At 48.3% G+C, this 13,309-nt stretch overlaps 1 protein-coding gene across 1 annotated transcript in view; it reads left to right on the top strand.

Moving 5' to 3' along the window:
* NEK9 (NIMA related kinase 9) overlaps positions 1–7,889 on the top strand; it is a gene marked incomplete at its 5' end in the record, with an annotated part of 15,999 nt that extends 8,110 nt beyond the window's left edge. The window contains 11 exons of the mRNA XM_010165097.2: positions 576–776; positions 1,171–1,217; positions 2,151–2,306; positions 2,686–2,794; positions 3,338–3,499; positions 3,878–4,048; positions 4,276–4,335; positions 4,910–5,100; positions 5,324–5,488; positions 6,383–6,595; positions 6,980–7,889. Of these exons, the coding sequence (XP_010163399.1) occupies positions 576–776; positions 1,171–1,217; positions 2,151–2,306; positions 2,686–2,794; positions 3,338–3,499; positions 3,878–4,048; positions 4,276–4,335; positions 4,910–5,100; positions 5,324–5,488; positions 6,383–6,595; positions 6,980–7,102 (1,598 nt within the window). The remainder of the gene's footprint in view (positions 1–575; positions 777–1,170; positions 1,218–2,150; positions 2,307–2,685; positions 2,795–3,337; positions 3,500–3,877; positions 4,049–4,275; positions 4,336–4,909; positions 5,101–5,323; positions 5,489–6,382; positions 6,596–6,979) is intronic.
* Positions 7,890–13,309: the final 5,420 nt, after the last annotated feature.

Here is a 13,309-nt window from a genome sequence, read left to right as displayed (position 1 = left end):
GAAAGAGTCACCCAATGATAACAGAAGATGAGTATCTGAGGTTTGCTATTTCATTCTGAAAGCCTGAGACTTACTTGGTAGCTGTCTTTAGTTGTAACCCTGCTCCTACTTTTAAAGATGTGGTAACTGTTGTTGTCCATTACGGAAGAATTTGAATCTTGCTTTACCCATGAAAACATAATTCTCAACGAGGTAGTTTCCAGCTTATTTTGATAGTGCTGGAAAAGCAGAAGTTTGATAGAGATAAGCTCAGATGCTCAGTATGCTGGAGGAGTGACTTAGGGAGGGAGCCACGGGGTCAATTTGTGGGTTTCTGTCAGAGAAAGTGGCGGGTTCAACCCAAGATTTTTTGACACTGGTGGCTAGAAATAACTTCAGGTTGTGGTGTAAGGTGTTCACATCCATCTTAATGTGAAAGGACAAGAAAGGACTCCATATTCTCCTGATGACATCCTTCTGCACTAAGGAGGAGGATGAGCACAGAAAAGAGGTTGCTCTGGCTGTGTCCTAAGAGGTTAATGTGCAGCCTAATACAAGCTCTGTGTGCTGACCAAGCTTTCCCTTGTGTCCTTCAGATGAGGGCCAGGTGTACGCCTTTGGCTCAGACTATTATGGATGCATTGGCGTTGACAAGGCTTATGGCTCTGAAGTGCTTGAGCCCCTGCAGCTGGATTTCTTTCTTACCAACCCTGTGGAGCAGGTCTCATGTGGGGATAATCACGTGGCAGTGCTGACCAGGAACAGAGAGGTCTACACGTGGGGCTGTGGAGAGTATGGTAGGTCAAGTCTCCCTGGAACCTAAAGGCACTGGGGCACGCTCGCTCCAGAAAGCGGCTTGGTGCGGGTGTGTAATGCAGGGCCCGGGTGAGGGCTGTCTGGTGTGTCCTGGGGACAAAGAATGTTGTTTCTTTGGGGCTTTCTTGGGGAAAGAAATGGGTAATGGGGACTGAGCCCTTGGGACTTAACTCTGGGAAGCTCTAGGGTGCCACTTGACTTCCTCTGCGAATGGCATTGGATTACCTTGAGGACTGGCAGGTAATGATGCAGGAAGGGGAGCAGGTTTCTGGTTCAGTAGGGAGATTCCTTTGGGACTGTGGAGAGATAATTCCATTTCTTAGGGGCAGGTACCTGGTGAGGCCATTTCTAACTGCAGTGTTCTCACTGATGCAGGGCGCTTGGGCTTGGATTCAGAAGAAGATCACTACACCCCTCAGAAGGTAGGGTGTGACTGCTTCTCAAAATCTGCATGGGCATAAATCCAAATCAGTTGCTTTTTGGGAATGTTAACTGTCTGAGACTCAGGTGTTCTTTCTGAGGTATCATAGAGTTTGCAAGGGTTTGAACTTCACGTCCTCACTTTATTTTGCTTCATTTGTCCATAGAGATCATGGCAGAGGGACATGCCATTCATAAACCAGCCAGCATCATGACTTAGAGCTTTATTGCTCTGATCTCCAAGCTAGGAATGGAAATGTCAAACTTAATGTTGTAGAAATTGTAGTAGGAAGTACTAAATTGCATGCCTTGGGTCTGTAGGGGAAATTTGGAGCAGTGCAAGCAACTGGGAATCTTTGAGTTTGACATAATGAGTTAAAGATGAGTTGAAAGTAAAACCCTCTTGACAATACAGCTCTAGAGGTAATTGAGGTAACACAACCCATTGAGAAACCAAAAGGATCTGCCAGGAAGCCAAATATCTGTGATCACGTACAATGACACCCACACAGCACAGCCCCAGCCCTGCTCGGCTAACTGGGTCTGGTGCTTGCAGAGCCCAGCTGGCCAGGCTGCCTGTGCACCGCATTTGTGGTTCTTGTGCTGGCTCACCGCTGTCTGTGCGTGAGGTCTGGGATCCATGGAATTTCTGCAGGGGCCAGAGTTTCCGTATGCTGTAGACTTTATGATATGATAAGAGGCTTTGAGCAACCTGGTCTAGTGGAAGGTGTCCCTGCTGATGGCAGGGGGGTTGGAACTGGATGATCTTTAAGGTCCTTTCCAACCCAAACCATTCTATGATTCTATGATCCTATGATTGTCCATGCCCAGACTGGCTGAGCCAGTGCTCTAGCCCCTTATGTTTTACATGTGCCAGCTTCTGCATAGTAGGTGTTGGGATTTTTATTTTCTTGGGATATTTTTCTTCCACCTAGGTGGATGTTCCGAAGACATTAAACATTGTATCTGTTCACTGTGGCTGTGATGGGACTTTCCTGCTCACCCAGACCGGCAAAGTGTTGGCATGTGGACTCAATGAGTTCAACAAGCTGGGCCTGAATCAGTGCACATCGGGGATAATCAACCATGACGTAAGTGCAGAGGGGTCCCTGGCTCCAGCTCCCAGCAGTCAGTAGTATATGGGGAAATGGAGGTCCTGTGACAGTGACAAAGCGTTCATCAGCTTTATGCCAATTTGTTAGTTCCAATACAAGACAAATACTGGGATTGTGGGAAGGGGCAATTTGTTCCTCAGTTCCTGTGTGCTTATGTCAGATCTGAGGTAGTGAAGCAGATAGCGAGCTGCTCCAGAGTGACTTAGCCAGTGATGTGGACTCCAGCAGTTCTTTTCCATACCTGTGGTGGGACTGTCTAGGTTAATGCTGTGGCCTGACAAGACCTCCTTGAGTAAGTCTTAGCTGATGAATGTGTGGTTTTTCACTCTGTGCTTACCCACATGTCTTTTCTCAGACCTACTGTGAGGTGCCATACGCCACTTCCCTTACTTTGGCCAAGCAGCTGTCCTTCTACAAGATCCGTACCATTTCTCCAGGGAAGACACACACAGCTTCCATTGATGGTGAGCCCGATGTATTAAGAAGTGAATACTGGTTTCTGGATTACTTAACATCAGCTTTGCCCTTTCAGCTTGGCCCATGACATTGTGGGTAGTGCTCTTGGTAGCAGAGCTCATGCCTGCTCCAGGAACCCAGGATTCCTCTTCCTCAGCAGTGTTGCTCCCTGCCCAGCAGAAGCAGCAACATCAGCTTCTGGGTCAGCCTTCTTTTTTTTTTTTTAAAGGGAAAAAAAAAATAGTTTGGGGAAGAATCACACTGTGGGTAGTGGAGGAATCTGAGTTAGGCTTTGCCCAAGTGCCATCAGTCAGAGGGCTGTGGGGAGTCCCAGCCCCCAGCATCAGAAGAGGGGAGCAATGGGAGAAGGAACTGGGGAGGTGTTTGCAGGCTGAAGCCATTCCTCTTGGCTGGCACTGTCCCCTCCCAGCCTGGTTGGCTTCTCAGCAGAGTCCTTCCTGGTCGTGGGCTGTTGCTGCTAGTTCTCTGCATGCATGGCTGCTTCCAGGGCCGGGCCCTCGCTGTGACTGTCTCCTCATTCCTCCTCTCAGAGCGAGGCCGCCTGCTGACCTTCGGCTCCAACAAGTGCGGACAGCTTGGTGTTGGGGACTATAAGAAGCACCTGGGAATTAACCTGCTGGGAGGCCCCTTGGGGGGTAAGCAGGTGATCAGGGTTTCATGCGGAGATGAATTCACCATAGCTGCTACTGACGGTGAGTGGGTCTTTGCAAAGTTGTGGTGGGTTCCTTGGAGCTACATCTGCAGGGTGGTTAACTGGCTCCCACTGATCATTTCCTAGAGCACCCCCGCAGCACTGCACTGAATAAATAAATCCTCCTAGACAGGGGCTGTCTGGCCCTGGTAGTTGTCCCAGTGTGGTGCCAAGCATTTGCTGTCCCTGGGGCTGCAGAGTGCTGGCTTGGTGGCTGCCTGTTAGATTCGTTTCCCGTTTGTTCTCCCACTGGCAAAACGGAGCTGGTTGATTAGATACTTTGGGGTGGCAGTTACGGCAGAGACGCTGTGATCCTTGCAGCAATTACCGGCTGAGAGTCAGGGAGGGATCTGAGGCTCCTGAATCTCTCTCTCCTCAGACAACCATATCTTTGCCTGGGGTAACGGCGGGAACGGGCGTCTTGCAATGACATCGACGGAGAGAGCTCATGGCTCGGATATTTGTACCTCGTGGCCTCGGCCAATATTTGGATCGTTGCATCATGTTCCAGACCTGTCATGCCGAGGCTGGCACACCATCATTGTTGTTGGTAAGTGTAAGCTTAGGATGAAATTTTGGGACCTTGGTTATGATGACGTATTGCTTGCCAGGAGCCAGACTATAAATCCTGCCTGGGAACAGGCCAGGTTGCTGTGGGGGAATATGGCAAGCTGCTCTGAGCTCTAGGCCTGCAACACTGGCTTTGTTGTGTGCCTTTGTAAGAGTTGTCTTGCTTTCCATGTGTCACTCTAACAAAGTATGCTTCTCTCTGTGCAGAAAAGGTGTTGAACTCTAAAACAATCCGATCCAACAGCAGTGGCCTGTCCATTGGTACTGGTGAGTAACCTGCCCTGTTGGGAGCTGTGGTTTAAGTCCATTTGGTGGTTAGTCTGAGTGGATGCAGTTTGGTCCTGCAGCATGGTTTCTCTGTGTTTGAAAGTTCTCACAGAAGAGCTAAAAGCGAGGAAATCTAGTTGATGCCGTGCATGGGAGGGGATGGCACAAAGCCTGGAAAGAGAGAACTGAAACAGAGGAGGAAGAACATAGATGTAGCGAGGCCTTTGCAGTTGAGGAACTTCAATTTGACAAGGAAAAGCCGAGAGGAATTCACTGAAGGGAGCTGATAAGGGAAGAAGGGTTCTGGGGCAGCTGCTGGAGAGATGGAGTCCAGTTTCTTGTACCTGTGGGAGTGCTGAGGCCAAGAAGCTCTGAAAGACTGCTGCCAACAAGCCCTTTTGGAGAGGCCTGCGAGGCATGTTAGGAGATAAGCTGGTGAGGGAGACACTGCTAGCGTATGCTCTCACCGTGGCCATACAGCCCAAATTTCTGCATCTTCTCTTCTCCAGCTGGGGTTTGGCAACAGGAATAGCAGAGGTGGGGAAAGTATAAAGTTTTCACTCTTATTTTCTAGTGGCTCAGAGCTGCACAACTGGAGGAGGAGAGGAAGAGGATAATGAACAGGAAGCGGAGACCCCCAATCCCAGTGGAGGCTTTCGGGGAACGATGGAAGCAGATCGTGAGTTGGGGGGCTGGATCAGCGCCACAGAAGCTAAGGGAGGCAACAGTGCTGACAGCAGCTCCTGCCCTGGCTGGCTGCAGAAGGTAATGTCTGAGAAATGCCTTAAAATGGCGATCTAGGCAGGGGAAAAGCGAGTGGCCACTTCCACCTCCACTGTAAGAGATGCTCTGAAAGGTTCTCGGAGCTGTGCTGCGCTTTAGGCCTCCTGCATTGTTTACCACAAGAGGGTGTTGGTGCATTGGTTGAGGAATGAAGTCAGCTGCAGGAAGGCAGGCTGGCCTGACAGTGCTGCTTTTGTGTATCCAGGAGCTGGAGAACGCTGAATTCATCCCCATGCCTGACAGCCCCTTTCCTTTGAGCATGGCATCTTCAGAGCCTGAGAAAGAGACTCTCCCTTACCAGAAACTTCAAGGACTCAAAGTGGCCTCTGAGGAACCTATTGGATTAAACAAGCCCAAAATGGAGCCCTGGGTAATGTTGTCCATGTGAATGTGTGGGCAAAAGCTCTTGGGGACCATAAATGGCAATGTTTGAATTATGGGGAGAGCTGAGAAGAGGGTGTTGGATTGGCCTAATTCATCTGGGTGAGGAAAAGAGGGCTGTTGATAATCAGAGATGATGCTGCAAAGGTAACAATTCACAGGAGTCTAGAACACAAAGCTGGGGCTTGGTCAGATTGAAAATAAAGAGATCAGTTCTGTGGAAAAATGTGATTAATGCCATTGGGGAAAAAAAAAAAAGCTAAGTCTGGGGCCCACAAGCCTAGCAAGAGATAGAAATTTAGAAAGCAGAAATTGCTGTGAGATAGGAAGAAGAACTGATATAAGAAATCACTGAGAAATTGCAACCTGTGACACCACCTTATTCCCAGGAGTCCTCTATCCCAAGAGGAGGCACAGATCTCGGGCTCTGGGAAAGGGGAGTAAACCAGATGGATTTTGGTGGTAGGAGGACAGGAGCAGCTTTTCCAGAAAAGAGGAGGAAGTTAGTGGCTTTGTACTGAAGATGTAATGACCAGTAGCTTGCTGGCCTTGGCTACTAGAAGTTAGGAAAGTTGAGAAATAAGCTGGGGTGACACTTGGCTGTGCATAGTTTCTTCTTGTGGTATATGCAACTCCTGGCCTTGCGCTCAAACCCGGCCTGATGTCCCTCTGCATCTCTGCAGCCTCCTTGCCTGAGAGGAAGTTAGTGGCTTTGTACTGAAGATGTAATGACCAGTAGCTTGCTGGCCTTGGCTACTAGAAGTTAGGAAAGTTGAGAAATAAGCTGGGGTGACACTTGGCTGTGCATAGTTTCTTCTTGTGGTATATGCAACTCCTGGCCTTGCGCTCAAACCCGGCCTGATGTCCCTCTGCATCTCTGCAGCCTCCTTGCCTGAGTCCAACCTTGCCGTGCAGTGAAGGGAAGGCTGCGTCTCCTGTAGCGGGGTGCATGTGCAGTGCTCTGCAAGTGGAGGTGATGCACCTTCGAGCCCTGGTTCTGCAGTGTCTGGATGATCAGAAGAAGTTGCAGCAGGAAACTGTTCGTCTGAGTGCCCAACTCCAGCGGTTCTGCAGGGGGACGGAGGGAATGCAGCAGGTGAGGACCCATCACCTGGGTGCACATCCACGCTCAGGGCTCACTGTGCTGATCCAGGCTCCTGCGCAGGTTGTGGAGGCTGCGCAGAAGGAAGCAGCACCTAACAGATGTCTCTCTGGAGCAGAATGGGGAGACTTAGCAGGGTGCATGTCTCTTGTTTGAGCTGCTGATGCAGGCTCTGGTAGTAGCAACAGCAATGAAGCCAAGACAACAGTTTCCTGTGAGGACAGCCTCTTTATTTCCCTTGGTGAGAAGGGATGGGCTGTGAGATGTTGCAGAGAGTCCTAAATGGCTGTGGAGAACAGGAACTGTGCCTTGTGTGGCTCCTGGCTTCTTTGTAGCTGGGACTAGAGCTGTTTGGGTAACTGCTGTGTGTTTTGGCAGGTGGAGGTGCATTCCAAAGGAACACAGACAGCCAAAGAGGAAATGGAAGTGGATCCAAAGCCTGACTTGGATTCAGATTCCTGGTGTCTCCTGGGAACGGACTCGTGCCGCTCCAGCCTCTAGTCTCCTGAGCCCACTGGGATCCATCTAACTTCACAGCACACTAACCGAATGCAGAGAGCGGCTTTCCTGGCTTCAGGTCACTCGCAGACAAGGAGCGAGGCCGGAGGCTCCAGAGCAGCACCATGTACGTTTGATATGAACTAGGAGTGAGTTTGAGGGGAAGTGCCCCTGACCTCTAGGCCAGCTCAGTGATTGAAGCAGCAGCAGCTCCTCCTTGTACCTTATCTGTCAATTCTGCATGTGAGGCAGAACGGCCGCGTTACGGCAACGGCTCCAGTAGCGACTTGTGGCCCTTTCATTGTTTCACTGCTTTTTGGGAGCTGCCTTTGGGACCCCAGTATTCATCACTGCATCTCTAGATGAGAGGAGGAGACATGTTTTGTACTGAAGCTGGCTGAACCCTAAGACTCGCCACCTTCACTTCAGAGGGGTGAGGGACTAGGCTCCTCTCCCTACCACGTGGTAAGGCCCAGCTGGTGAGGCTGCTCCTCTCTGCTCAGGGGCAGAGGGAGCAGAGAATGTCTCATTCTGGAGGCAGTGGAGATCTTCCTGTTAGGGAGATAATGGTAGGCAGCATGTCTCTGGCCTCGAGGCACAGCTTCTGGCCATGTGGCTGTGTCCAGTGGCCTCTATAGACAGAGTTTAAAGGCTTTGTTCTGGTTGCCCAGAGCTTTCCAACTTCAGGCAGTGCACCAAGATGGGTGAATCAGGTGTTGTTTCCAATAGCAGTAGCGGAGGCTGTCTGAGATGGGATCTCTGGTTCTCCACTTCGGGCCACCTGCTTCCCAACCAGATGACAAACGTCTGGGCCTCAGACCAGGTCACCCATTTCTTACTCCAGCTGTTCAACTTGGTTTGGGTGCCAAAGCTTCTGGTTTCTTGGCATAAGACTGTAGCTGCTCCCTGCTTGGCCTTTGTTCTGCTCAGCCCCTGGTGCCCACGCTCTCTGTGGGTGTGGGAAGAAACAGTGTTTTTCCACTCAGTGTTTTGATGAAGCTGGAATGCAGTTTCCTACCCAGAATAGATCATTAATGCTGTGGTCACAGGATGCAGCCTTCCCCAATGACCATGAATGATCAAGTCTGTCCAGAATTCACCTTCTTTGTAGAAGCAAGAGGCTTTTACAGTGAAATTAGAGATGGGAAGAGGCATGGTCTGATGCTCAAGATTTCCTCATTTCCTGTTGGAGAATGAGGTTAATCTTATTCCCTTTTCATTTATTAGCAAACTGACTTTGAATTAAGCTTTTGGGATTGGTAGGATCCCTGGGAGTAGCTAGCCTCCCCTGCCTTATGTGAAGACTCTAAGGAGTCCTGAGTCCCTCTCACCTTTGCTGTGATAGGGTTTGTGGTTTCATTAGGCTTTAACCATCCCCATCAATGGCATGTCACTAGCTTTGCCTTAGGTCTGTTGGAGGTGGATATCCTATCACCTCTCCTTGACAAACTTCTTTTGAGAGACTGTTCTGGGGGAGCCAGTGTTCCCTGTTGGTCTCTAGAGCTGGATGCCACACCATTCTGCTTGTAACTTGTGTTCCTTGAATACTTCTTTGGTGCCTAGGGCTAGTATCTGGGAGCTGAATTGAGTGCAGTTTCTCCAGGGCAGTGTCCAGGGCAAGGATTGTACCGGTGTGCCCGTCTGATCGTTACCGAGGGAAGGCCAGGAGGACAGCCCTCCTTGGGAGGTGGTGAGTGTCAGGCACCCTGGTGTGGCCACGTTGCTTGGTTGCCATTGTGACTCTGCTCTCCTTTCCCCCATGTGCATTGGAGTCAGTTCTCAGGTTAGGGTCCCGGCTTAAGGGTTGTTGTTGTGGGTGGAAATGGTTGAGTTACTCACGTCGTGGCAGTGCCTTTGAGGAGTGAAGAGTCGAGCCTGAGCCATGTCCAATAAGCAAGCACCAAGCTGATGGGAGTCGCTCTCCTGCAGTGCACTGCTATCCTCATTTCTCAATGCTCTGCAGTTGGGAAGCTAGTTGGGTGCACAGACTGGATTCCCCTTGGATCTAGTGGAGGATTAGGGTCCCTGACAGAGGATGCCCGGTGCTCCGCAATCTCATACGTGCCTTAGAGGATTCACGCTATCCAGGTTGTGCCTGTTACAGACCACAGATTTCACACCAGCCAGCTATGCAACCAAAAAAAGCAGTTTAAAGCCAGCACCTTTGTCTTGGGCTGAAAACGGAAGGGCAAGTGGGCAGAAATGCCTTTGAGCAGTTTCAAACCCTTTTTACTTCTCCCCTTCTTGCAGTGCTAGCTCTGTACGTGTTGGTCTCCTGCCAGTATTGCTGCTGAGCTGTTATAGTGGAACACAACTTCTGCCTGCTCTGACACTCTGGCTGAAAACTAGTTTGTCGTTGTCTTTTTTTGAAAGGTTAAAGGGTGTAGTGGTTTGGAGTTTCTGTTTAAATAAATGTTTAAACTATTCTCCTGTGTTCTGAGTCTTTTTTTTCCCCCCAAGAGAAGAATGGGAACTATGCATATAGTCAGCTGGCTTCAGGGCACTCTGTTGTTTGATTGGGTTTTTTGCTTATAGAAAGAGAGCCGAGGGGCTTGCAGGTTCTGTGCTGTGGGAAAAACAGTGTCAGGTTCTGTGTCCCTTCATTACAAACAAACAAACAACCAACAAAATAACTCTTTTCTCTTGCTGCTGCATCTCCTCCTGGTGACGTCAGGGGGCTTTTGTGTGTGTGTGTTTATTTCAACAGTTTGAGTGCCAAGTGGGAAATGAGTAATGGGAAGAGAGAGGCTCAAAGGGAAGAAGTACCTGTTTCTCTCAGAACAGCTTCTACTGAGCACTAAGGCCCACGGGAGTGAGAACCGGCCTGACACCTGCTCGGCCAACTGTTCCTGCACACTGCACTTCATGCCTCTCACTTCTGACTTTTTATCAGGGTTTTCAGTAAGTAGTGAAGTGTCTCGAGAGGCAGAGCTGGGTACTTAAAATTCACCAGAGATTTGGAAAAATGCAGCACGTACTGCAGTACGGGGGGATGGTACGGGAAGAGGAAGGCGAGCTGGTGTGAGTAGCATTGTCTGAGTAGTGCCAGGGCAACACTAACCATGGCAGCGAAGAAGCAGGCAGGGTAAATCTGTGCTGAGCTTGATGCTTTGGCGAAACTGTTACTAAGTTTTAAACCAGTTACCAGAGATTTTCTGGATCCTGCTGTCTGTCTTGACCTGAAACAATAGCTCAACAAAGAGGGGTGAACGGCCCATGCATGATTAGCTCCAAAACAGAGATAACAAACAAAGCCTGGTGATTTAATTTCAGTAACTTTCACTTACTCTACAGTTTCAATCTCAGCATTAGCAGTTTGCCTGTCACTTAAGAGAAGTCCCCAACCAATGGATTTATTTTACAGTATCACAAGCTTTTCTGTCGCCATTTGCACTCTGCTAGTGTCCACTAAATACAGTCAGTAAAACATAGTGCAAGGGAAATGGAGTTAATATCACAAGACAGACAGTGGTACCAAATTTCTGAACTACTCTTTGTTGAGTTGTTACACCTTCCATTAATTCAAGGAGGCTGGCATAAAGCTCCCAGTTTACCCCTTTCCTACCTCTTGCTATCCTGGATTTTGAAGCTCTGAAGTTAGAGCATTGGTCTTGCTTCTCCCATCAGTTTGGATATAGCAAATTATTTTCCCTTGTTTCAAGTCTCTTTTTTCTCTCCTCTCTAGGTTTGTACACTCTTATACCTGGCTGGCACAGTGCAGCACTGACCCTTTCTGGGACCTTCACACTTTTCTAGGGTGTGCCAAGGGACTGAGATTTCTGCCCATATATCTATAGGGCAGAAGCTCTGCAACTTCTCTCAGGAGTCTGGTCCACCCATCGAAGGTTGGAGTGTTTCTTCATATTCAGCTTCTGACTAGTCCAGTTTAATCTAGTTGCTTTTTATCTTTTCCTAGGTTCCCATGAGCTGCTGCTGCTGCGTTACTGAAGGACTTGCAAAAGGAACTGCTGGAATTTTTTTTGTTCCTTGTTTGCTTCCTGTTGCAACTTTCTCATACAAAGTAGTCATTCTTACTTTGAGAACACAAACCACTCTGTGACCTTTTAAAACAACTTTTGCACAACAGAACTAATCTAACCTGTTAAAAATTGGAATCTGGAAAAATAACTGACTTAGAAATGTGCAGGAACTGTCACCAGTTATAAGCAGATGATTCTCTAAAAGGGTCTGTAGGGCACCTGTTTCCCCCAAAACGCCCTTTAACAGTGTGTGACAAAGACCTTCAGCATGAGGCCAAAATCACCAAGAACTACCTTACCTCTTAAGAAGAAAGCTAAAGAAGAGGTATATTTTTGTCATAATTCCCTCCCATTGCAGCAACAAAGATGAAAACAAGCAGATGAGTCAAGGAAGGGTGCAAGCCCTGTGTTTTAGAGGTCCCTAGTGATTTGGCCCTCAGGAAAACTCCAGGTTTTTTTATATTAAACCTATTTATTGATTTAACCCTGAACATACGAGTGAAACAGCTAACGGGTTTTCTGATGTGAAGTTCCTTAGTGTACTGTCTGGGGACAGAGGGTGTTTGGCTTTTTTTAGCTGTAGCAGTTTTAAAAACATTCTGGATGAAAATTAAAAAATAAAAATTAAAAAAATATCAGAAGCCAAGTTAGGAATTGAGGGAAGGTTGCCGTGGGAAGGAAATTCCTTCTCAGCTCCTGGAAGTGATACACTGAGGCACAGAACTGCTGCTGATCTGTTCTTCACACTTTACACAAGAAGCCTGAAGACAGGAACAAATGCTCTGTATCCCAATTCTCAATTTCTAACTCCTGCCCTATGCTCCCTTCCATAATCTTCTCCAAGTCCATCTTGAAACAATGTAGGTTCTTTGCCTGTGCTAATCTATTTGGAAGGTTTTTCCATGACCTCACTCCTCTCCAGGTTAGAAACCTAATTTCCAGTCTGAGCTTATTCATGAGCTATTTTTGATCTTGTGTGGCATTATTCTTTAATTAAGTATTTCTTCTTCCGTGCTTTCCCAGCTCTTGAGTCCCAGCTATTGTATGTGGTAAGTAACATGCTGGGATGGTTGTTCTGCTGCCTCAAGGGCCTGGCTGGTTGGGAGTCTCTCTGCTTTTCTATGCACATGAATTGACATAGGGACTCAAACAGTAAGTGCCTGCTACTGATAGCTTTTCTAACCCCCTGAATTTCTGATCCTGAGCTTCTTGTGCTGAGGAAGCATTTAATAATACTCCTCCCACTTCTCCTTTTCTAATTCAAACAATGCCACACTGGATTTCTAAATGTTAACATTACAGATCTTCAGCTGGTAAGATGTAGCCCCAGGATTGTCACCAGCATTCTAGAAAAGCTCTTGGTCTGCTGCAGAACAAGTGTGGAATAAACCTACCCACACAACTGAGCAGTGCTACAACAAATAGGACAGAGCATGAGCAAGGACCAAGCAGCAGCTCTGGATCCTGTTGTTTAGTGCAGACAGCAAGGACGGAAGAACACAGCAGTCTGCGTGCTGCAAAAAAGTTAACTGCTTACCTAGCTTCCTCCCCGCCCTCTGATTGCCAAATGCCTTGTCCAAAGGCTAAATGAGTTTGAAGAAGGTAGAGTCCTTTCTATGGAAAAAAAAAAAAAAAAAAAAGAGGAAGCTCTCACATGCCAATCCTTTGTAGGGAGCTACAATAAGAATGCTGTGCCTGCCAGTCAGCATGTTCAAGGGTGAACATCTGCACCTACAGACCAGTAAAGCAAATGGGAGGCAGATGCTCTGTGTGGCCCAGCTCTCTCATGAACAGCACTGCTCTTTGATTTTGAAGAAGGGGAAAAAAAAAACCAGATGGTGGCCACTGATGAGTTAAAGGAGAACAGCTCTGGTCACATCAGACACCACTAGTTGTTTGGGGTTTTTGGTTTGGTTTGGTTTTTTTTTAAAAACAAGAGAGAGAGAGAGAAAAGCCCAAGCCTCCCTAACCTACAGGCAAAATATGATTGTGAGGAACAGTGTAAGGAACAGCCACTTTCTGGTGGCTGGTTTGCTCCTCACTGCTGTCCCACTGACTATAGCAACAGCCTTTCTTCCCTGCTCAGCTGACTGAACTGCCACAGCCTTACATCTGCACTGAGGCTCCACGTTGAGCTCACTGGACAGGAGAAGTGGCCCCCAGAGGGGCATCCTGTGTGGGGCAGCCCCGGGCATCGGCCAAAGTACACGAGTTCTGGTATTCTGCTTGT

The sequence above is a fragment of the Antrostomus carolinensis genome, unplaced genomic scaffold, assembly GCF_000700745.2.
Source record: "Antrostomus carolinensis isolate BGI_N321 unplaced genomic scaffold, ASM70074v2 scaffold29443, whole genome shotgun sequence".
NCBI lineage: Eukaryota > Metazoa > Chordata > Aves > Caprimulgiformes > Caprimulgidae > Antrostomus > Antrostomus carolinensis.
This window is presented reverse-complemented; position numbering and strand designations above follow the sequence as displayed.